This window comes from Haemorhous mexicanus, chromosome 5 (assembly GCF_027477595.1).
Source record: "Haemorhous mexicanus isolate bHaeMex1 chromosome 5, bHaeMex1.pri, whole genome shotgun sequence".
Taxonomy (NCBI): domain Eukaryota; kingdom Metazoa; phylum Chordata; class Aves; order Passeriformes; family Fringillidae; genus Haemorhous; species Haemorhous mexicanus.
In genome coordinates this window covers 73,378,261-73,402,448 of record NC_082345.1, presented here as the reverse complement: position 1 = coordinate 73,402,448, position 24,188 = coordinate 73,378,261, and the positions used below count along the sequence as shown (strand labels likewise).

Sequence of the window (24,188 nt, the reverse complement as noted above, 5' to 3'; positions counted from 1 at the left end):
TGGGTGCTGCACATGCTTTAATTAGATATTGAATCACTGACTAGAAATGAGACCCCCACATAAATGTGTCCTTGCTAGTCCAGCCCCCAGCACTGACCCAGAGCTGCTGATGTAGAGCCTGATGAGCACCTTGGCCATGCCCATCCAGCCAGGAGGAGTCTGGACACCCTTTGCAGACATGGAGCCACCAAACTGCTCTTCCCCCTGCCCAGCACTCCTTGGAGGTGGCCCTGGCTCTGCTCTTGGCAGGGTTGGCTGCTCTGGCTCTTTGGGGTGGTGTTTGGCCATTTCCCTGTGCTGCCTGCAGCAGAGTTTTCTCTCCCATTCAGCCACCCTGTGCTCCTGCTCCCAAACTGCCTCTCAGCAGTTTTGTTGGCTCACAGTCCAGACTGAATTGTGTTTGATTAGCTCAGTAAATCCAGGAAGGGGAAGCCAAGATTGTTGCAGAAGCCTTTCAGCAGCAGCAGTGGGGAGTCCAAATCCCCATTAAAATGTGTGCTCAGCTCATCTCCACTCTCATTTTTGCTGTGTCCCTCCATCCCCTCCTTTGTTTTCCTGCCTGTGATTGCAGCTGATGAAGTTTGGATCAGTGCTGTCGTGCTGGGTTCATTATGAAGTGGTCTTTTCCCTGCAGGCCAGGCATCAGGATTCCTGGTTTCCCTCTAAAACTCAAGGTTCCATGGGCAGGTGATGTTTCTCCTGTGGATCTCAGGTTCTACAGCCTGAAAAATAAAAAAGTTGACTCAAAGTTTGGCTCCCCCCTGCATACAGGGAGGACATGGATTTATGGATTTCCTTTGGATGTGTGATGGGGGATGCTTTAAAGGTGGGTTTTGAAAGACAGCTTTACCTGCTCATCTAAACGGTTCCAGCGTGAGGTGTGTCAATGTCACAGCCACCAGCTGGTCTAAAATTCAACCTGCCACTCACTGAGACAAGGTCGTGAGAGATAGCAGGGTGGAGGAATCCCTGAGCTGATCTGCAGGGTGCCCTCAGGGAATTACTGCATGGATCTTGCTGGACCTCAGACTTAAAGGTAGATTTGAGAAAGCCCTGGATGTGCATGTCTTGTGAGATCTGTGCCCACTGTGAGCTCTGGGATGAGCTGGTGGGCTCCTATTCTGGCCAGACTGGGAGTAAAGGAGGAGTTAATTTAACAAGATCAGTTTCTTGTGCCAGAGAGGGATCTGACTTGCTGCTGCTGCTGGCTCCTCTTTTCCAGCCACCTCCTCAGTGCTGAGGATCCCCTTTCTGGAAAGAATCCCCTTTCCTTGCATGTGGCAATTGCCAAAGACCTGGAGGGGAAAGCAAGGAAAGGAATCCATAAAGCAAACACAAACTGGGATTGAGCTGTGTTTGAGGGGATGGAGGGAAGGTGCAAAAAAAGGAACACCAACCTTGCAGCAGGATGGAAATAATCATCAACCCCCTGAATCACCCAGCATCCCACAGATGATCCCTCCAAGTGAATTTCCTCGTGTGTTACAAGAAAAGCTCCTTAGAAGAGTTTCTCAGGATGCATCACGATTCTTGTTCCAGAGGAATTAAGTTATTAAATGTCTTTAGAGCTCTCTGAGTCTCTCTCCTACCTCCACCCAGGTCTGTGTATGTGTCACTGCAAACTGGCACTGTCATTCCTCAAATATAAGGATTTCTCCTCTGAATTAAGTTATTAAATGTCTTTAGGGCTCTCTGAGTCTCTCTCCTGCCTCCACCCAGGTCTGTGTATGTGTCACTGCAAACTGGCACTGTCATTCCTCAAATGTAAGGATTTTTCCTCTGCATTTTGGGTATTTTTGGGCCTAGGGAAGGAATTAGGGCTGGAAATAATAGCCTCAGCCTGGCTGAGCATTCTAGTTTGTCCCTGTCCTCCTTGGCAAGACCATGGGCAGAAATCTCTGATTCTTTCATTTAAACACCCATGAAATCAGAGGGAACAATTCCAGGTTATTACAGAAGCACAAAAAATAAAATCTGTACCTCAGGGGCTGTGTGAGACCAGAGAGTGGGACATTCCTGGGTGGGAATAGGGATTTGCTTCTCACAAAGTTCTGGCCCAACTGGTGCTTCCTCAGAGCAGCTCTAACAAATCCCTCCATGGGTGCTGCACATGCTTTAATTAGATATTGAATCACTGACTAGAAATGAGACCCCCACATAAATCTGAGGTCAGCATCTCCCACCTGCTGTGCCTGAGCTGGCTGCCTCAGTTCAGGCAGAAGGTCTGTACCTGCCCCTGACCTTCCTCTAATTATTTGGAATCCATATTATGGACCTTGCTGCACAAGGCAGCCAATGCCAGGTGTTAAATTAATAAGCTGAACCAGGTTTTCTGATCAGTGCTCTGGGCTGTTTGCCATTGCTTTTCCTCCTCAACATCTGACAAAATAACCCAGGGCTTTGGTCAAAAAGTATTTTGTGATATTGATAGCACTTTGAAAGTGTTGGGTATTTTTCCTGCTGGGTAAGAAACTGAGAAAAAATGGGGGAAAACTGATCAAGTCAGGGAAAAAAGTAAGCAGAAAGCTGATGTTGGAGGAGGAGTGTGTAAAGGTGATCACAGACATCTACTGGAGGTGCAGTGCTGGTAATTTAGTGGTGTTGAACTGAAAATACAAAGAGATAAGTGCTGGGAAGATTTTAATCCATACTGGCACACATTCAGCCATGGGATGAGCAAGGACAACTGCCCAGCTCCTACCCATGATTCTGAATTAAAGTCTTATTCATCAGCAGGCTGAGGAACATCTCATCATTATGGCCAAAACAGCTAAATCCACATGCTGGAGGTAAACAATTAACAGTCTGGGGGAGGGAATATCAGTGTGGGACAGGGATTCTGCAGAGTGGCTGGCTGGGAGTGAACCTGTCACCTGAGACTGCCACCAGGGAAATCCCTGACACGGGCACTCATTTGCTTGTGGAGTACTTTCCCTAATAGAAGAGGCAGCAACACATCAATAAAGAATCCAGGAGGGGGCTGGAGAACATCCTGGAGGAGATGCCTGGAAGTCCCTTGGGATGTGGGCCCCAGGTTCAGAATTTTGGGGTGAATAATGAAGAGGGGCCCAAGGAGCTGCTACAGACAGAACTATTGGGCTGGACCTACTCTGTCACTGATTTGTGGTTCCATGGAGAGATTTTATGGCTGTGTTTGGGGTTGGAAGACTCTGGTGTGCTCAGTGTGGTTTTTGGGGTGGCTTGGCCACCTCCTCCCTATGGAGGAAGGTCCTATTGGTCTCACCCTGCAGAGGCTCCCATGGGGACTTTCCTTTTGGACTCAATGATACTTCAGGATCCCTTCCAGCTCATGAATTTATGAATTTATGTTTTTATGCTGCTTCTGGCAGCTCAAGGCTGAACAGTTTGAGGCAGGGCCTCCTCCTTGTGCACCTTACTCTCTGCTGCACAGAGATTTTTGGCATCAGGACAGGGGGTAGAGGACAAAAATACTTGAGAAGTAATAGTTGATTGATGTCCCCCAAATTCATGGATATCTCTGGTTTTTACATCCAGCACCCTCCTTTTGGTCACTGTGCCTGCTGTAAATGTGTTAAAAAGAGAAAACAAAAAGATTACAGAACTGTGGTATTTTCAGGGTCCCCAAGATTAAGGAGGAATTGATGAATTTGTTTTTAGAAGGCTAATTTATTATTTTATTATATTATATAAAGAATGCTATACTAAAACTATACTGAAGAATACAGAAAGGATACAAACAGAAGGCATAACAAGATACTAATTAAAACCTCATTACTCCTTCCAGAGTCCTGGCACAGCTTGACCATGATTGGTCATTAAATCAAAACAATTCACATGTTGGATAAACAATCTCCAAACCACACTCCTAAGCAGCAAGACAGGGAGAAGCAATGAGATAATGTTTTCTTTTTTGTCTGAGGCTTCTCAGCTTCCCAGGAGAAGAAATCCTGGCGAAGGAATTTTTCAGAAAATATGATTGTGACATAGAATTTCTGCTAGAATGGACAGAGGGGAAGGTTCCCTCTAAAAGGCAGCAGGGAAGAAACAGATCCATCCATCCATCCATCCATCCATCCATCCATCCATCCATCCCCCACATTTATAATCCTGATTGCAGGAGACATCTCCCTCCAGGTATCTCTCCACTCCTTCCCAACAGAACAGAAATCCATTCAGAGCACAGGGAGAGTTATTGGTGTTGTGTGGATGCTCCAATGGATTTTTTATTGCACTTTCCATGCAGTTTGCAAACCCCCAGCCATCCCAAGGCTGCATTTGCTTCATCAATTCTTGTGACTGCTTAATGCTGATGCTGTAGAGTTTGGCAGCCTCCATTAGGAATGGTTTTCCCCATGATATTAACAGGCAGGGAAGCTTTGTGCTGATGGATAAAGCCTGGTGTAAAACCTGATTGGAATCAATCAGAGTAATTGTCTGGATGTGTGGTGGTTAATAGGAAACCTCCTGCATATTATTGGCTGGTTAATGCAGCCCAAGGATTAACTTCTGCTGCCTTTCATGGCTCACATCCTCTCCCGAGCTGCTGGGGGAGGTGATGGATCTGTTGGGAGGCTCATGGAGCTTGGGGAGTGTCCTGCAGCTTATATCTGTCCCAGTGATTATTCTGCTTCTCTGTCTGTGGCTACCAGCTGGGCAAAGGGCAACTGGCAGCCTGTTCCTTGGGTGATCTGAGCCCAGAGCAGGGCTTGGGGAGGCAGCAGGAGCAGGAGCAAGGGCGGAACAGAGGTTCTCTGAGCCTCATGTGTGCCTCAGACTCACACACTGGCCATTAAACACAGCCCTGAATCCATCCAGGCCAGCCTGGTGTTCCCATAGCTCTGTTTGGGAGGAAACACCAGGAGACACCCACCAGGAGCCTGGAATCCCTCAGGATCAGGGTGCTGAGCCAGTCTGGGAGGGCTGAATGTGAGCAGGCACTGTCTGATCCAGCCAAGGACCCCCACAACCATGTTGAACAGGCTTCAGAGGCAGCAAACTCTGTGAGGTGTCACCCACAGCCCAGGAGGACCCAGACAGCTTCTGCCTGATGAGAAGCTCTGTGCTCAGACACTCAGCCAAACCCTCTGTGGCTGCAGGAAGCAACGGGACCACAGCCTGGCATGGTTACACATGAACTGGGAACAGCTTTGTTTTCCAGCATCCTTTCCTTCTGGGAGAGGATTAAAAAGCACATTAGGCTTCCTCAGGGAAGCATCTTCCCAGTCCCCAGCTGCCTGGTAGCTGAGGGTGCAGCATCCCCTGACCTGCATCTGTACCCCCAAATTCTACTGAGGGTGTTCTTGGCTGGCCTCTGGGTCAGTGAGGACTCACCTTTCTCCCTGCCACAAGGATTGGTCCTTTCCCCCTCCTCTATTTTAGAGATCTTATCTTATTTTTAGGGTTGAAAAATCCCCACAAAGCACAGAAACACCACTGGCATTTCATGAGTAAGGGGCTGACTCTTGCCTGAGGTCGGGAGTAGTACCTTTAATTTAAATTCAATGCTAGAAACTTCTTAATCCCTGGAAAGAGATCTTTCTGTCCAAAGAGCAGGGTTTGGCCAGGAGAGGCCATCTCCCTTCAATGACCAGAGCCCTGGGTACCACCAGAAGTGCAGCAGGCTGGGATCTGAATTAAAGAGCTTCCTGAGCGCTCCTTTCTTCCCTCAGTGAGTCGAATACTATTAACCTTTAAGGCAAAATTATATTTTGTGCCTCTGGGAAGCAGTAACATTTCACAGAGCTGCACTGGGGAATCAGGTAAACAATTGTTAACTCTCTCCAGCCCCATCTCAGGGCAGCTGAGTGTGCAAACCCAGCCAGGCTGAGAAGATCTCAGCTCAGGAACCCCTGAGATGGAAGGCTCAGCTGGAGATCCTCTGTCCCTGACTCAGCCTGAGGTCCCAATTTCGTGTGGCTGTTCAGTTGAACAGAATCATAAAATCCCAGAATGGTTTGGGTTGGAAGACACCTCAAAGATTATCCAGTTCCTACCCCGTGCCATGGGCAGGGACACCTCCCACTGGACCAGGCTGGGACCAAAAGCTCTGCATTGTTATTTTGCCATTTCTGAGGTGCACACAGATTTTGGGAAAGAGGCCTGGCTTTTCACAGCTGAGGATGTGGTTTTTGGGAGTCAGGTTGTAAGAAACCATTCATGAACCTGTGCTGTGATATCTCTGACAACAAGGGACAGATCTGCTGTTTGTGTCACTGCTATTAAATAAAGCCATGCTGGCTTTGAATTAGATATCCAGCTGCTTCACAAACAGCTGTGACAGTCCAGAGGCTCTCTCCTGCCCTTGGACAGTGTGTGGGATCCCAGCCCACCAAAGGCACGTGGACATTTTACTGTCAGGGTGGAACTGGTGCAGGCTGTGAACTCCACCAAGCCTTAGTGTGCTTTGCCCAAGAGCTTCTAAACCTGTTGGATACTGGGATCCATTCCTGTGGGGAAGAAAAATAATAAAAAATAACCCAAACAACCAAAGCCAAAGAGAATTAAAAAGTGAGGCCTTTCCCTTCGAGCCAGTGCTCCCAACAGCAGGCAGTGCAGCTTGGGCAGCCAGCAGTAGTGAGGGGGCTCTGAGCCACTCGAGCCTTGGCAGGAGCCACAATCCCAGGACAAAGTCAACACCTTGGGTGGAAAATTAAATCAGTGAAGCAGCGGGAGCCAGAAAGCAAACGATGCACCAGCAGCAGAGCCGGCTTCCAAATTGAAATATGTTTGCTGGGGATTGTCCATTGGCTTGGGGAGTTATTATTTCCATTTCTCTAGTTATGAATTAATTTCTAGAGGACTTAATCATCCCCTCCCTTTTCCCCTCCACAACCCCCTCTTCCCTTCTCCTTCTAATTTTCCACTTGACTGGGGATCCTCTGACAGTGAAAATTCAGGCTTAGAGGAGGTCCATGCAAGCTGCTCCATTAGGCTGGATAATCTCATTGGAACCAGTGGCTTGGATAATAACACCTTCACCTCCTGCACAGCACCTGATTCCAGTGGTACTTAACACCCCGGGCTGGAGGGATGGATACACAGGAGAAGGGGAAGGGGCAGAGCCTGCACCCAGCACCCTTTGTCCCCTGGATCTGCCCATCTGCCAAGGACACTTCTGCAGTTTGAGGTAAAAGCCTTCTCCACTGCTGGGGCATCACAGAATCATCATGTTGGAAAGACCTCAAAGATATCAGACTCAAACTTTGTCTTGAACCCCCCTGTCCATAGAGTCAAGTGCCACATCCTCTCATTTTTTGAACATTTCCAAGGATGGTGACACCACCACTTTCTTGGGAAGCCTGTTCCAAGTCTTAACCACTCTTTCAATAAAGAAACTTTTCCTAATGTCCAACCTGAACCTCCTCTGGCACAACTTGAGGCCATTTCCTCTTGTCCTGCTGCTTACTACCTGGAAGGAGAGACTAAAAGCTGGGAGGTGCAATTAAAAACCTGAGTTCTGCCACCAGCCCTTAAGATGGATAGCTTGAATCCAGGGTTCTGGATTGGATGTTGATCCTCAGGGACTTCAGGCAGGACATTTTTGCCCTTCAAGTGCGTAATTAGACTTCTGTCCATCACAAATTAGCATGTTGGGAGACGATATCTCATGTAGGTGGATGAGGGACAGCATCATGACACTGCACTTGAATTCCTACCTACTTGAGCATTCCCAGCCTTTTTCAACCATCTGCCCACACTGGATCCCTCCTGTGTTGTAGCACTGTATTGTATTTGAGGGGTGCTTGATGAAGGCAGGAATGATGAATCTGACTCCATGCTCTCAGAAGACTAATTTATTATTTTATGATACTATATTATATTAAAGAATGCTAAACTAAAATATACTAAAGAATACAGACAGGATACAGACAGAAGGCTAAAAGATAATAATGAAAACTCCTGACTCCTTCCAGAGCCTCGACGCAGCTTGGCCCTGATTGGCCATTGAGTGAAAACAGCTTATAGCAGAAAGCAATGAAACAATCACCTGTGGGTAAACAATCTCCAAACACATTCCACATGAGCACAACACAGGAGAAGCAGATGAGATAAAAATTGTTTTCCTTTTTCTCTGAGGCTTCTCAGCTTCCCAGGAGAAAATTCTGGGCGAAGGGATTTTTCCAGAGAATGTGAATGCCGCAGCACTGCCACAGCCAGAAGGAATAACCTCTTCCCATGGTCACTCCCATCACATCCCCCTGTCTGGCTCACCCAGCATCCCCAGGCGTGCCCAGAGAGCAACACCACGCGAGCTGTGTCCAGAAATTCCAAAGGGCAGGGACCTAGGAAATGAGCCTGGAGAGGCACACCTGGAATGTGTAATGGATGGCTCCATCACCGTGCATCCGACAGCCCAGGCTGCTGGAGGTCACCCCCAGCACCAGGGCAATTTCTCAGTGCTTAACCCACCCCCTCCAGCTATGCACAGAGGGGGGAAACCCATCCATCACCTGCTGACAGCGTTTTCCTGGCAGCTGGAGCATGAACTGGGGTTCCTGGGGTAGCCTCGGGTCAGGGAGTGCTTCCCAGAGCTGTACCTGACCTGGTTGGTTCAGGAGAATTACTCCTAAAATAGTAATAATGGAAAAAAACCAAACCAAAACCAACAATAATAATAATTCCATTTGGCTGTATGTTTAAACTAGCAGAGGGACGAAGCCAGGACTGGTTTTAGGGTGTTTTGGAGCCCAAAAGTTTTCTGTTTCTTATGGCTTGGCTCTGGATGGATCCTCTCTCCACTCCAAACCTCTCTGCAGAGCCAGCTCGAGAGGAGGCTTAGGAAGAGAGAAACTCATCTTGTTCCTTGACTTTTTGTCTGGATCAGGCTTGGGTAGAGAAAGGCAGTGAGACTAGAATTAAAATCCTTCTTGCTCTACTTTTCCTCTTATCATTCTGCCCCCCAAATTCCCTTTCCTAGAAGGAGCCGGGGTGTGAAAGGCAGAATTCTTATTGTTGTTTTTGTCAGAATTGGTGAGAAATGCTGATTTTAGTAGCTGGGAAGCTGCAGCTCTGATCCAAAGTCTGTGCATTGGTCATGTGAGGGTCTGAAAACTGCCATGGAAACACAGCTTCTCCTTATTTCTGATCTCTGCTCACCTGTTGAAGGCTGTGCACCCAGATCAGCCCAGCCTTTTTCCTTGCTCCAAGGAAACAAATAGCTTAGGGATGGATCCAGGGCTTCAGGCAGTGGGGCTGGTGGAGGTGCATGGATGCCTTTTTTAGGTAGCAAATCCCATCCCACTGATTTCACAGCCCACAGGGAAAGCCAAGCCTGGGCTGAGAGGTTCCTTGGCTTATTTTTCCCAGTTCCCTGCACAGTCTCGTCTCCCAGCAGAGCCATGGAGCTCCTGGAGACTCCCTTCCCAGGCCTGTGTGGGAATGGGCACTCCATGCAACTCCCTCTGTGCTCTCCTGTGGCTTTTCTGGCTGCTCACTGCAGAAATTCTGCTTTTCCTGCAGAAAAATCTGGGCCCAGAGGGAGGAATTGTCTCTGCCAGGAGCAAATACTGGAGTTACAGCACCCATCACTGTAGGCTCTGCTGCTGGGGGACATGGGCAGAGGGATGGGTGGATGGATGGATGGATGGATGGATGGATGGATGGATGGATGGATGGATGGATGGATGGATGGATGGATAAGGATGAGGAAAGGAGCTTCTCAGCAGTGTGAAAATAGAGATATTGGTGAAGATCAAAAGGAGCAGTGTGTTGGGAGAATCAGGTTTGAGAAACTCTGTAGAAACCCCTCCACCTTGCACCTTTCTGGGTAAAACTGCTCCAGAGGTTTCCAGGGGTGGGAGATTTGGATGAAAAACGTTCAGGCCTGATCAGTCTGTCCTGTGGGTGTCACAGTCACATTTTCTGGAAAATCCCTTTGCCCAGGATTTCTCTTCTGGGAAGCTTTGAAGCCTCAGAGAAAAAGGAAAACAATATTTATTTTCTTATTTGCTTCTCCTGTGTTTTGCTGCTTTGGAATGTGTTTGGAGATTGTTTATCCAACAGGTGATTGTTTCATTGTATTCTGGTGTGAGTTGTTTTCACTCTTTGGCCAATCAGGGCCAAGCTGTGTCAGGACTCTGGAAGGAGCCACGAGTTTTCATTATTATCTTTTTAGCCTTCTGTAAGTGTCCTTTCTCTATTTTTTAGTATAGTTTAGTTTAGTATTCTTTAATATCATGTAGTATCAAAAAATAATAAATTAGCCTTCTGAGAGCATGGAATCAGTTTCATCATTCCTTCCTGCCACAGAGGACCCTGCAAATACAACATGTGGGAATGTTTTCCCTCTCCTTGCTGTGCTCCCCCAAGGCAGGACAGCAGATGCTGACAGCAAAAGAGCAGTGAAACGATGTGCTGGCTGAGCCTGGCAGGAATTCAGTGTCTGTGCAAGTGGGGGCTCCTTACAGTGCTCTTCCCATGGCTCCCTGACCTCCTGGAAAACCTCCTTGAACACAGATCATCCTTGAACACAGATCCTCATTTGCCTTTTAAGAGACAAGGCTGAAGTGGCACCAGACCCTCCCACCTGAAGGACATTTTGGCCACATTTTCAACAATCACTTCAAACTATACTGCCTAGAGAAGCAGTCCAGCCATCTGGCTCCAGCTGCTCTGTTTGTTCCTGTGTCTTCTCCTTTCCTTCTGCTGGCACAAGTGTTTGTGGAGCCATGTGGGAAGGAGCTGGGGCTGGAACGAGCCATTTTCTCCGCTGAGCTCATGTGGGAAGGTTCCCAGTGTGGAGCACCCAACAGCTGTGGGGATGCTGGTGCCAGCAGGAGGAGGAGGGCAGCACACAGGGCTGGGTCGCTGCTTCTTCATTTGGCTTGCATCTCTTTCAAGTGTTTAAGGCATCTTTTTAGCTTGACTTTTGAGCATTAGTTTCCAAATTCTTGTAACTATTTTGCCCTTTGTCTGCTGCAACAAAAGGACCTTGAAGATCAGCCTGTTGCTTGTGAGTGTTTGCAAGTTGTTGTTTGCAGATCATCCTTGAACACAGATCCTCATTTGCCTTTTAAGAGACAAGGCTGAAGTGGCACCAAACCCTCCACCTGAGGACTTGCAGGTCTCATTGCAGCCTCGAGGAAGCCTCAGCACCATTAATCAGCCCCAGCCTCTAAGCAGGACACCCCAAATATGACTTTTCTGAAGGCAAGGGCACCTCCCATCATCTTTACCAACAGATATTTGGCATTTGGACCACAGTGACCAGGAAAACACCAAATTAATTTCCTTGGAGCTACTCCAGAAAAGCTCCCATGAAGAATTTGGGGATGATGCTCTGAATCAGGCCAGGAACAAAGAACCTCAGCCCCTTTGAACAGATTATTTGCATCAGCCCTTGCAGAGGAGAGCATGTAGGAGCACGGGAGAGTGTAGGTGTTATCAACCCAGGTTCTGGGGAAGACACTCACAAATATTATTAGCATGAATAGGAAGCACCATGATAGGATGCTCTCTGGGAAAAGTAATTTTGTTCATTAATTACTTGCCTTATCTAGCAGCCTCGTTCCCTTTCTCTCTCTTTCTTCTTCTTTTAATTTTCTTTAAAACGACTCTAAGTGAATTCAGTGTGGGCAAAGTTATTTTGCTGCCTCCTCAGAGACAGGAGCTTGTATTACTCAGGTAGCCTTCAGCTGAGCCTCCAGGGGTTTCTCCATCTTCATTTGGAGCTCAGCCATTCAGGGGCAGAGGGCAAAAGGCAGATTCCAGGCAGATTCCTGTGATTCCTTACCTCTGGACCACCTCAGTGCTGAGGACTGAGTGCAGTTCTCATGCCTTTGGCTGGAGTTCTGCCTGCTGCCTGTGATTTTTGTGCTCTGAGATTCTCCTCCTCCTTTCAGCTACCAGGCTCGTGTTGTGCCTGGTAAGTTCAGCAGCAAAAGGACCTGGAGGGCTGTGATTGAAGGGGCAGCAAAGCAGAGACCCTGCAGCCTCAGAAATGTCCTTTCCTTGTGTCTTTGACCCTTACAGGAGGTTGGGGAGGGCAGAGGATGGAGGGAGGAGATCCCCACACAGGTGCTGGCTGTTTTCAGGCTGCTGCTACAGCAGGAAATGATTTAGAAATGGATGTTTGGAAGGAATTCTTGGCTCTGATGGTGGGCAGGCCCTGGCACAGGGTTCCCAGAGAAGCTGTGCCTGCCCCTGGATCCCTGGAGGTGTCCAAGGCTGGGTGAGGCTTGGAGCATCCTGGTGTGGTGGAAGGGTTCCTGCCCATGGATGATCTTTATCGTCCCTTCCAACCCGAGCCTGTCCATGAATCCATGATCCCATGATTCACTGAGGAACTCCACTTTTCCATATCAGCCAGCTGAGCAGTGGATTTCAACATCACCTTCCACAGAACCCCTCCCTCATTCCCACACCCTCCTTTCCCATGTGCCAGCAAATTTTTTTCCATTTCTTTATGGGACAAAGGGACCAAGTTTTCAGGGATTTGCATGTGAAACACTCCTGTTCATCTCGATGTGCCTGCAGAGGGACACAGGTGTGTGCACTCAAATCCCTGGCCACACCCCAGCCCTGCATTACCTGGGGTGGTCCTTGGGGCCACCTCTGGACCTTCCTTCAGCCCCGGGGCTGGGGACCACCCCCTCTTAGATTTCAGACCCCAATTTGTGGATTTGTTCAGTTTTTCCAGTTTGACTCTTGGCTGCAGCCTGGCTTGCCATGGGCTCTGGCTGGGCTGGGAATTCTCAGATTTCCCCTTGGAGATGGGAGAAGTGGAAAATCATTGTCTCTTAGCCTGTCTTGATCCAGGACAGGACCAGGGCTACTCATGGTTGCATTTGATACTCCGACCCTGCCTCCCCCAGGCAAGATTAGCAGGGCCGAGACAATCCACAGCTCTGGAAATTTGGGGAGGGGGCTAGGGGAAAGGAGAAGGGCCATGAAATCCCCCAAAGGAGAGGGGAGGGATGCTGAAACTTGGGGAGGGGGCTAGGGAAAAGGAGAAGGGGCATGAAATCCTCCAAAAGGGGAGGGATGCTAAAACTTGGGAGGGAAAGAAGGGGCATGAAATCCCCCAGAGCAGGGGAGGGATGCTGAAACTTGGGGAGGGAGCTCGAGGAAAGCAGAAGGGGTATGAAAACCTTCAAAGCAGAAAGGGAGGGATGCTGGAACTTGGGGAGGGGACTCAGGGAAAGGAGAAGGGGCATGAGATCCCCCAAAGTGGGGGAGAGGGATGCTGGAACTTGGAGAGGGGGCTGGGGAAAAAGAGAAGGGGCATGAAATCCCCCAGAGCAGGGGGGAGGGATGCTATTTGTGGAGCACTTGGCTTTGTAGGGCGGGAGATGGAGGAGTAAATCCCTTGCGCCCACGCCCCGTGGGGCTCCGGGGGTGGGCTGGCACAATTGCCGGGCTGGAGGGAGGAGCCCACCTGGGGACAGAGATAAGGGGCGGGCGGGGGGATTGCGGTTCCGCAGCATGAGCCGGCGGAGTTATCAGGGCAGAAACTCGGCTTCTATTACCATGCATTAGAATAGATTAGCAGGCAGAGCAATTAGCAGCCTCGCTCCGTTTTGGCCAGGCGTCAGGGGCGGTGGTGCTGGGGGGAGGCAGCTTTGGCAGGGCAGATTTTCCCTCCCCAAACTGCAGCACAAGGACAGGGATGGAGTTCTGCTCTTTCAACCCAGGGCTGCCCCGCTGGGACATTGAGAAGAGCAGCTTTGGATAGGTGGTCTGAAGATTTTTGTGGCTTGTGGTCCCTTAAAAATTGCATCTCTGGGAGATGTAAAGCTCTAAAGATTGAATTCCAGATTTTTTGAGTTTCTACTTCCAGGACCTTTTGGAAAAATCTACCTCTTGGTGCCCAAATAACACCAAGAGATAGATTTACATTTTAAATAACATTAAGGATCCTACAGCTTTTCTTCCCCCAGTGTCTTTTCCCCCCTTTGTCCAGTTCATCTCAAGGCCCCACTGGGACATTGAGAAGAGAAGCTTTGGATGGTAGTCTGAAGAATTCTGTGGCTTGTGGTTCCTTAAAAATTGCCCTGAGGAGATGCAAATCTCCAGAATGAATTCCAGATTTTTTGAGTTTCTACTTCCAGGTCTCTTTGGAAAACTCACAGACCTCTTGGTGCCCAAATAGCACCCACTAAAGACCCTACAGCTTTTACTTCCCCCAATAGCTTTTCCCCTCTTTGTCCAGTTCATCTTTGGTGCTCAAACAGCAGCTTTTGGGGACTTGAGCCTGTTTGTGGTTAGAGCCAAAGATGAAATATTCAACTCCTTCCTCAGATACTCATGAAGTTGCCGAGAAAACTCCTCACCAGCAGGACAGGTTTGCCAGCAATAATCCTGTGCATTATCCCTGCTCAAAGTTGTCACTTTTCCTGGAGCCTCTCCTGCCTTTTTCTTTGTCCAGAATGGAGTATCGGGGGCAGTTGGTCAAATTTAACATCTTGGTGCCAGGGAGAGCTGAATTTCAGCCATGCCCTGGGCAGCCTGGAGGCCAGACAGGGAGGGCAGGGAGGGAGTGGGGTATTCACCACATGGCCATGTAAAGTTTAAGGTCAATTATGTCTGTGTCTCGACATTTATGGCATTCCTGTTCTCAGGACCCCCAGGGAACCTGGAAATGTCAAAACATTGCTAAAACTGACCTTAAACTTTACATGAGAGTGGGACTGAGTCTTCTTCCTTTTTCTGGCTCCAGCCAGAAAAATTGCTTTGGCACCAGCAGAGGGAAAGACAAATTTCAGCTGCTCCCTCCTTCCCCAGCCTTGCTCCCCCCTGGTGATAAAGCCACCTCAGGAGACCCAAAGCTGGCTCTGAACATTGGTCAGATTTGGGCTAAAACAAACCTCCTAATGCATCCCCAGATTCCTTTAATTGCTCTGTTCCCCTCTCACCCTTCTTTCTGACTGGAAAATAAGAAAAAAAAACTTTTCCCCACTAAGGAATGAAGCTGTCGCATTGCATCTCACCCTGAAAGAGGGACCAGACTGATGAGCCTGAGATGGATAATTTGGATCTCCAGAGCTTCCCGAAGCCAAGCATCTCTGCCCTGCCGTCCTTTTCCCAGATTGCTGCCCCCAGTCCTGGCTGAAAATGCCATTCCCAGGCTTTGCACTTGGCTTCCACCGAGCTCCCTCTGCTGATCACTCCCAAAAGGCACCTCAGACCTGCCTGTTCCTCAGGGGAACGGGGACAGGCACTCCTGGGGGATGCTGGCACGGTGCTCTGGGGATCCATCAGCCTGTGCTTGCCCTCTGCCAGAGGCTGGGGCTTTGTGGAGAGAAGGGAAACCCTAGGGCTGCAGCAGTGCCAGCAATCCCTCTGCCACCTCCCAGGTTCTGTGCTGCTCCAGCTTATAGCAAGTCCTGGTTTAGGGCAAATTTGGGAGAGAACCCCCAGAGGGGCTCCTCTAGGAGAGCAGATTCAATGGGCCCCTCCCCTCAACCAGTGTGGGAGAAAATACCTCCTTGGAGAAAAGTGGAAAAAAACTGTTTATTAAATAATAAAACCTAAACAGTATTAAACAATAAAACCCTTTGCTGCTCCAAAAGAGGTGACAAACTCAGAAAGTCCCCTCCCCAAGTTACAGTTCAGCTCACTCCATCTCTTATCAGTCTCTTATCAATCCCTCCATGCTGGAAATGCTGTGGGGCCCAGGCCCGGCCTGGTGGCCACAGGTGGAGCTACCAGTGCTCTGCTGGTGTTCAGTCTTGTGTTAAACAGGTCCAAAGAAAAGGAAAAAACCACAGTCCAGGGAATTTCTTTGCCTCAGCTAGCTAAACTAGCTAAAACAAAGGAGAGCTCTGTCCCGCTGTCTGTCCATCCACAGACAGCACAGTCCAGGAGCAGGAATGTGGAGGAGTGAGAGCAGTGTCTGAAAACAAACTGAGCTTCTTCTCTTCCCCCTTCACTCTCTGGAACGAGTCTTAAAGGTGCAAAACTTCTTATTCAGCATAAACAGAACAAGATGATTTGGGATAAAAGCATCATATAGCCAAGTATTGCAGGGAACAAGTATTGAGCCCCCTGCCAGGGTCTGGAATCACCCAGGGCAGCCAGAGCAATGTCCTGGGTCCTGACAGGCCAAGGAAACAAAGCACCATCACTTTGGGTAAACAATCTCCTTGTTGCATTCTACTTTGGCACAAACACAGGCACAGCAAATGAGATAAGAATTGTTTTTCCTTTCTCTGAGGTTCAGAGAATGTGAAACCTAGAAAAATTCTTGGAAGGAATTGTGCCTTGCTTTTCTCTGTGAAGAGAAATGTGGCGACACTGGTTTGGCCCAGGAGAAAAGTTCTGGTGTGTTACAAGACCAAAGATTTGACAAAAAGTCACTCTTGCTGTTATTTCTTTTTGTGGGGATCCGAGAATCACAGAAGGGTTTGGGTTGAAAGGACCTTAAAGCCCATCCAGTGCCACCCCTGCCACGCAGGGACACCTCCCGCTGTCCCAGGAACAATCTAGGCAGGAACAATTCCAGGGATCATTTGGGACATCCCCAAATCACCCTTCCCCTCAGGGACAAGGCCGTGCCTGCACCCCCTCTTAGATTTCAGACCCCAGTTCGTGGATCTGTTCAGTTTTTCCAGTTTGACTCTTGCCTGCCAGGTACAGCTGGTTTGTCATGGGCTCTGGCTGGGCTGGGAATCCTCAGATTTTCCCTTGGAGATGGGAGAAATGGAAAATCATTGTCTCTCAACCTGTCTTGTTCCAGGACAAGGGGAACCATCTGGGATACTCATTGTCTTCCAACTGAGACCTAAACCAGATTTCCCTGAAAGATTCCCTACATCTTCTGTAGCCTGCTCCTGATTTTTTTTTCTCGGGTGTCTCTATCCAACACACCTAAAAAGGAGACCACTGGAGGTGGTGATGTGAGTGAGGGAGGCATATGGATAATCTGAGGGAAAAGGAAGGGAGCAGTTTGAATTTTAAGGGGAAAAAACTAAAGAGAGGTGAAAAAAAGAGTGGGAGCTTTGCCCAAGCTGCAAGCACACCACTGGGAAGAGGTGAGGATTGGGATGGGACAACATCTCCATCTTGCACAAGGGGAGGACCCCAGTGTGAGAGACCCTACACCACAAAAAGCTCAGGAATTAACAGTTTGGGGGTGAAATGAGAATTCCAACGTGAAACTTGTAACCTACCAAAATATCCCACCCTGGCCTGGTGATCCCTCCTTGCTGGTGTGACTGGGGGTGCCCTGATTGCCACCCCCATTGGAGGGAAGGTGTGAGGAAAGGGGGGCTGAGATCATCCATCAGAGGGTGAGAGAATTTATCCCCTGAGGGAAATGTCATTGTTTAGAACCAGAGAGGAAAACTGAAATGTCAAAACCTTTTGCAAAAGAGTGATTCCAGCAAATTACCTGTTCGGAGGTGGTGGAAAGGTGTCATTTGGGGCTGCTGGGATGACCCAGACCACTGAGCTGCCTCTGATTTTTCACATCCCTCTCCTTCCCTGAGAACCCACCTGAACACCAAGAGTCAGAAAAAAACTGCTGTGCATCAAATGGTGAGGCTTCTCCAAAAAGAATTCATTTCTTTTGAATTTATTTCTGAGAATTAAAAATTTTGGATGGTGTTTTTTTTCCCCCTGAATTAAAAAAAAAAAAAAAAAACATTTTGTGCTAATTGCCACTTGTAAAAAGCCCCCAAATACTCTGTTCTGAGTAGCAATTTCTGATCAGATCCAATCACCACTCTTTTGTCTTGAAATTTGTTATTAATTAACAGAATTGCAGATAAGACCTTTTCCATTGCCAGAAAACTGACTTTTTTGGGTCTCACATTCAAAAAGCTGGATATTTTAGTCTGCTTCTTAGGAAATTATGGGGAAAAAAGTAAAACAGAATCCAAATCTTCTCCTTTTTCAACAGTTATGGTTATGAGCAAGCAAGGCTCAGTCAGGTGAAAAATAAAGATTATTTTTGGGGGGCTGGGGGGGTTATGTGTGTAGGGTGGTGGTTTGGGGTATTTTGTCTACAACAGGATGATGGAGATGAGAGTCTGGGCTTGGTTTGGCCAAGATTCAGGGACTGAGTGGCCTGATTTAGGGATTTAATGATGATTTCTTGTGTCCCAAACCAGGACCTCCACCTCAGGCTTTGCCCTGCTCTCAGTCTGTGCCTCACTTTCCTGTCTCTGCCTGCTAATTCCAAACTCATGGAGGTACCTTGAAGTTTAATTAGCTTCAGGCAAAGCCCTCTGAGATTCCTGGGGCAGAGACACGAGAGAAAAGTATTAATTTAACATTATTAAAATAATTGGTTGGTGGCTGGCGAGCAGAGGGTGAGCACCAGTGGTATTGATTCTTAATGGGAGATGAGGAGGAAATCACATTCCCCATGGTTCAGTGGTAGGAGCAGCTCCTCAGTGTTTGTGCTGATGGTTTTGGACAAAGCAGGACCCTTGGAATTGTTGAAGACACAGCTGATGATGAAAGAGCAGCTGCTGGTGAGGCACCCAGAGGTGTGTGGTGTCTGTTTGTAGATCAAAACAAGCTCAGGGGTGGGAGATGCTCTTTTAGGGTCCTGCAGTGGAATGTGGTGCCGCTGGGTGGGAGCTACACATCCCCAATTTTAGCTGGGAATTAGGGAGTGTGGCAGTGGAAAGGGATCTTGGTGTATGGACACCCTCGGAATGGCGGGGGTACAAGTATTTTATTAAAGCAAATTTGGCAGTAAAAGGGGATTTTTTTTGTGTGTGAACAATAATAAACACACCAGGTGAGAGTCACAGGAGCTCCCAGGGTAGACAGTGACTGTCACCAGGGGCAGCAGAAATGATGAGTTGAGGTTGGGATATTTCATCATCCCTCCCTCAGCCCTGCTGCTTTCCTGGTGACCACTTTCATAGGCAGGGCCTGGAAGTACTTATTTATTAAAAATCCATCTGCCTTTATTTACAGTTTGCTGAACTTCTGGGGCTGCCACATCCCCTCTGGGCAGACCCTTCTGTGACCAGATCCTTTGTCACTTTTGTTGCTGCATCTCAGCCTTCACCACCCAGGGATCTGAGGCTGGTGCTGGAGAGAAAGACTTTCCTCTGCACGTGTTGGAACAACTTTCTCTGCTGTTTCTTCCTCTCTTTGGGAGGGCAGAACATTGTTGGAAGGCTGGAGGGAGAATGTTTCTTTGTGTTAGGAATCTTTTTCTGCTCACCTGAATTGTAGGATCACAGAAGGAATTGAGGTGGAAGGGACGTTAAAGATCATCCAGTTCCACCCCCTGCCATGGGCAGGGACTATCCCAGGTTGCTCTAAGCCTTGTGCAACCTTGGACACGTCCAGGGATCCAGAGGCAGCCACAGCTTTTCTGAGCAACCTGTGCCAGGGCCTTGCCACCCTCTGAGTAAAGAATTTTTTCATAATATCCAACCTAAATCTCCCTTCCTTCAGGGTAATGCATCATGGGAAAACCCACCACGTGGAGAACCTCAGCTGCAGGGGCTGGGCTGACACCTTGGGTGATGTGTGAGCCTACAGGGTGCTCCAGCTTAGGAGAGATGAGGTGGTCATGGGAGAGGAGCTGGGGGAAACCAGGGACAAAATGATCTGAAGAGGAGCTCTCGGAGTCTCTGTGGTTAGGATGACCCTGAGATGTGTCAGAGAGTCTCTTCTCCCAGCCTGGCAGCCAAAGAAGTCAGGATTCTTCTGTTCTGGTTTTCAAGGTTGTTTATTATTTCTTTTCTGTGACATTCTTTCTCTGCCCTGCTGAGATCTGTCCAGCAGGTCGGGTTGGGGCACAGTCCCTGCCCTGGGGTGGTGTTGGCTTTTTATACTAAGAACTGTGTGTCCATTATTTACAATCATTTCCCAATACCTATCACCTGTGTTTGACAGTCTGTCTCTGCTCTAAACCAATCCAGAAGTGTCACCATCACCCAGAACATGGAGGCTAGGAAGGCGAAAGAAGAAGGACAGGACACTCCCAAATTCCTCCATCTTTCCTCCTGAACCCCCATTCTAAATCCCCAAAATTCTACTTTTTCACCCTGTGACAAATTCACTATCATTCTACTCAAACCCTTGTGGCTTGTACATCCTCACACAAAGTTGGTAATTGTTTTTTCCATGGGCTAAAATCAAAGGCACAGGTGGTTTTGACTCTGTGCCAAGGTCTCTGAGCCCCCTGCCAGGGCTTTGAGTCCTCCAGGGCAGCCAGAGCAATGTCCTGGGTTCCAGCAAGGAGCCACCATCACTCCTTTCTGCATGCACAAACCTGCCAAAGCCACTGGCAGCTGGATCCATCCCTTCAGATTTGATTCCTGAGGCAGCTGTGGTCACTCACCTGGGGTGTTAACCCCAGAGCCTGAACCCTGACCCAGAGCCCAGCTCAGCAGAACTCCCCCACCACCAGACTCCAGCACCAGGCACAGGTATTTAGGGCTTTTCCAACTGAGGAACTGCATTCAAAAAGTCAGACAGTGAAAGTCAAAAGTTAGGAAGTGGCAGAATTGAGGTCACCATGGGAAAAAGGAATAATAACCTGTGATCCTGTAATTAAAATCTGGCTTGCAGTGTGTGAGTGCAGGCAGCAGATTTGGAAGTACAGAAGCTGCTTTCAGTCTGGCAGTCCCTAATTCCTGAGACCCTGACACAGCAGCCTTAACATTATGTTAAACCCAGGCTTAGTTTGGTTTGGTTTTTCATGAATTCATGCTTTGGATGACGTTATTTTCACCTTATGGCAGATATCAAGGCTGCAAGGCACATCAGTCTAATATGCAGCAAGAATTTGGTCTGAAAAGTTTCATTTTTTAAATGTGTGTGACCTGTAAACAGCAAGAAAAATGTGGATTATTATATTCCTGCTCAGTGGTGGGATTGGGAATACAAACCACTTTCCTGGATGCTTAATACATATCTATGGATTTGAACTGAGCCTGGATATTTAATTTTAGAAAATCAAGATATTTCTGTTGTGCTGCAGCTGAAGGAAATAAATGGGAGATAACAGAACATCTTGAAGAATTTGGGCCCTTGTGCTTTGATTCTGAGCCCAAAAAGGTTTCCCTTCCAAGCTATTCCCTGGAGAAGAGCTCCCACACCCTGTGGAGCTTTGATGGGATTGCTGTGGCTGTTTGTTTTATGGAAGTGCTTGGAAAAATCTCAAGTCAGCATTTTGCCTTTTGGCTTCTGTGCCACCATGGAGGACTTAGAGTTTTGGGGGTATTTAATGGGCTATTGGTCCAACCCTCTGGAGAGTGCCCATTTAAAATTCCTGATCCAGCATGTGGCTGTGCCAGAGGAGATTTAATGGGATGAGGGCTCCTGGGGAGCAGAGAGCAGGAGCTGCAGTGCTCCTTTTGCTCTCTCAAACCTGGAAAGTGTGCTGAGAATGGCCTAAATATCCCTTTATGGGTCCTGCCTCTGGAAACACAAAACTTTGCCAGAAAGATGGAGAAATTAGAGTTTGGAGTTGGGGTGTTCACTTTATTCACTTTATCTAGTCAGTCACTGGAGAGAAACCAAGCCCTGAAGTTTTAGGCAGCCCCCAGCTTTGTAACATTTGGATGAAGCAGATACAGAGTTATTTGGCACGTGTTTCCATGGATCCTCATCTGCAAATCCCTGTGCACAAGGGTGCAGTCTCTGCTCCAAGGAGTAGGGATGCTGAGGGGTGATCTTGGAGCTCCAGCAGCTCCCAGGTTCTCTCACAAGTGAGACTCCAAAGTCTGGGAGCGGGTGAATAATTTAACATCCGCACTTAAGTCTTTATAGCTGCTTTTAATGGGGGGTAATAGCACTGCTAATAACAAAATCCATTGAAGACACCCTGTGCAAGTCCATAACATTAACTTAATGGCAGGAGGTAATTGGCATGCAGCTGGAGCTGTCCTTTTGGATTAACCCTGTGGATTTCCAGGCAGACACCTTCCTTGGAGCAACGGCCTTGGCAGCGGGTGTGGAGTGAATAACAGATGTGGTTTATGTTAAACGAGTGCAAACCTGGGTGGAAACGGGGCAAACAGCCACCAATCCACTTTTCTGGGTTGTGTTTGCACCACAGAGGTGAGATGAGGGGTAGTGACAGCACTGAAAACATCAATGATTAGTGGGTGGTGTGAACTTCATGCATTTGTACAGCCCAGGTGTGTGCACACACAAATTTCACTGAGATATCACTTATTGGAAACACCTGAATTTTTAAGATTCAACTCTCAGCACTTCTAGTCAGCCATTTTCAAGGCATGTCATACTATACTCTTTTCTGACCTAGAGATGGGGAAACTGAGAGGCGTTTTAAAAACTTTTACTCTATTTTTAGTCTTATGAGAAAGGTGAGACAACACAGATGTTATAATTCACATCATCATAATCAGAAAGCTGACTATTTCTGAATTACAATACATTATATGTATTTCTTGGTCTATCCCACAAAGGCAGATACAAAAAACTTCTTAATCTGCAGGGACATCTGTTTGGGGGGTGACCCCATCCCAGCAGCCCAGAGGCACCACAAGTGTGCAGCATTCTCAGGAGGGACAAAAAATATGGGCTGTGCACGGCTTCTCTACAAGGACAGCCCTGCCTGAGGTGTCCCACAGCCCTTGGACAGCAGAGTTTGAAGGGCTGGGGGTTTGGCCCAGGGTAGGTTGTGTTGGTGGGTGGAGAGACAGAGAATTCCTGCAGCTGGGATGGAGCTTTCAGCCATCACCCTCCCTCCTCTTACAGGTTCCTTGCGACTCCCCAGCCTGCTTGAGCAACCCCACAGCTGCCAGCAGCAGAGTTAATGCTCTCAGGCACGTGGTGGGACTCCTGGGAATGTCCTGTGCAGGGCCAGGAGTTGGGCATGATGATGCTTGTGGGTCCCGTGCAGCTCAGGATATTCCCCACCATCCCATGAGCCAGAGCGCGCCAGGGCGCCAGCGTGGTTTTCCACTTGTGCCCTCCCAAAGAGCACAGAGCCGACTTCCTATCCACACCAACTGCTGCTCCCACCCCCCAGAGCTGTCCCCACGCTGCCAGCCTGGCTCTGTACTCACTCTGTCCCTGTCTGTTCCTGTTTCCCCAGCTGCACGAGGAAGGAGCGGTGCGAGCGCTCCAGCGAGCCGCGCAGATTCGCCTCGGAGATGAAGCAGTGCGTCCGCCTCACCGTGCACCCCAACAACATCTCCGTGTCCCAGTACAACGTTCTGGTGAGGAATGACAATCCCTGCCCCTCTCCCTGGGTTTCACCTGCCCCTGCAGCGTGGCAGATCCAGGGGTTCAGCAGCAAGAGGTTCTCCAGACTCTGTTAAGTTCCCCAGCAGCTCTGCTGGAGCAGGGAAAGATTCGCCACAGGAGGACGTTTTGGCATTGGTTATTCTCTGACATTTTGGCATTGGTTATTTGTTTAGAAGTCTTGAAGTGGACTAGGAAGAATCCTCCTTGTTGTCTGTGAGGGCAGGTCTGGAGGGACTCTGTGTCCTGCAAGCCTTGTGTGCTGCCCTAGGAGAGGAATTAATGAATAGCTTCAGGCAAGGGACATTTTCGTGGTTAGAAATTGCATTCTAGAAGAAAGCCAAGTGAAGGATGATATGAGTTATTTCAGTGAGCTCCAAGTTCCTATCATTTTGGATGGAAATGTCTCCTTCTAAGCCCCCAGGGAGTCCATCCTGCTCCAGCACTAGGCATGCAGAGCAGAGAGGCAGGATGCTGTGCAGAGGAACCCAAGGCTTCCAGGGCTCCTGCTGTCTCCTGTGACCTTCCACAGCACAAGGTTTAACCTTTCTGGCCTTGAGCTACTCAGTCAGCAGCCAAGGAAACCATACAGTGGATGCTGGCAGAGCAGCAGATGATCCTGATTGTTCCTGGGCTTGAGGCAGGAAGATCTGAGCAGTTTGTGGTTTGCCTCCTGACTCATGGCAGCAGCACCAGATGTGGTGAGATCCCAACATGCTCCAAGGAGACAAACCCCCATTTCTCTCAGGCTACCAGTGCTCTGTCTTTTTGACCAGGCTAATGTGGGCTGCAATTAAGTTAATTACCCAGGCCCTAAAAGCTCCATCTCTAGACAAGCTGGTCATTAGGCCCATACCCTGAAAGGCCTAAATGGAATTTAGGCAGCTGCCAGACACCTTCCAGCAGGTGACAGGTTTGGATTTCTCCAGGGATAATGAAATCAGCCTTTCAAAGCCTGCATGTCCAATCATTGCTGCTTTGTTTCAGCCTCTTAACTTTGCTGTGACTTTACTTTCCCCAAGCTTCAAACAAAACTGATCTGAGACATCTTAAGTTCTTTGTTCTTCTGGGAGTTCAAG

General features: G+C 48.5%; 1 protein-coding gene across 1 annotated transcript in view; it reads left to right on the top strand.

Moving 5' to 3' along the window:
• Window positions 1–24,188, top strand: part of PLXNA4 (plexin A4) — a 474,394-nt gene that overhangs the window by 331,060 nt on the left and 119,146 nt on the right. The window contains exon 6 of the mRNA XM_059847574.1: window positions 22,961–23,084. Coding sequence (XP_059703557.1) covers window positions 22,961–23,084 — 124 coding nt within the window. The remainder of the gene's footprint in view (window positions 1–22,960; window positions 23,085–24,188) is intronic.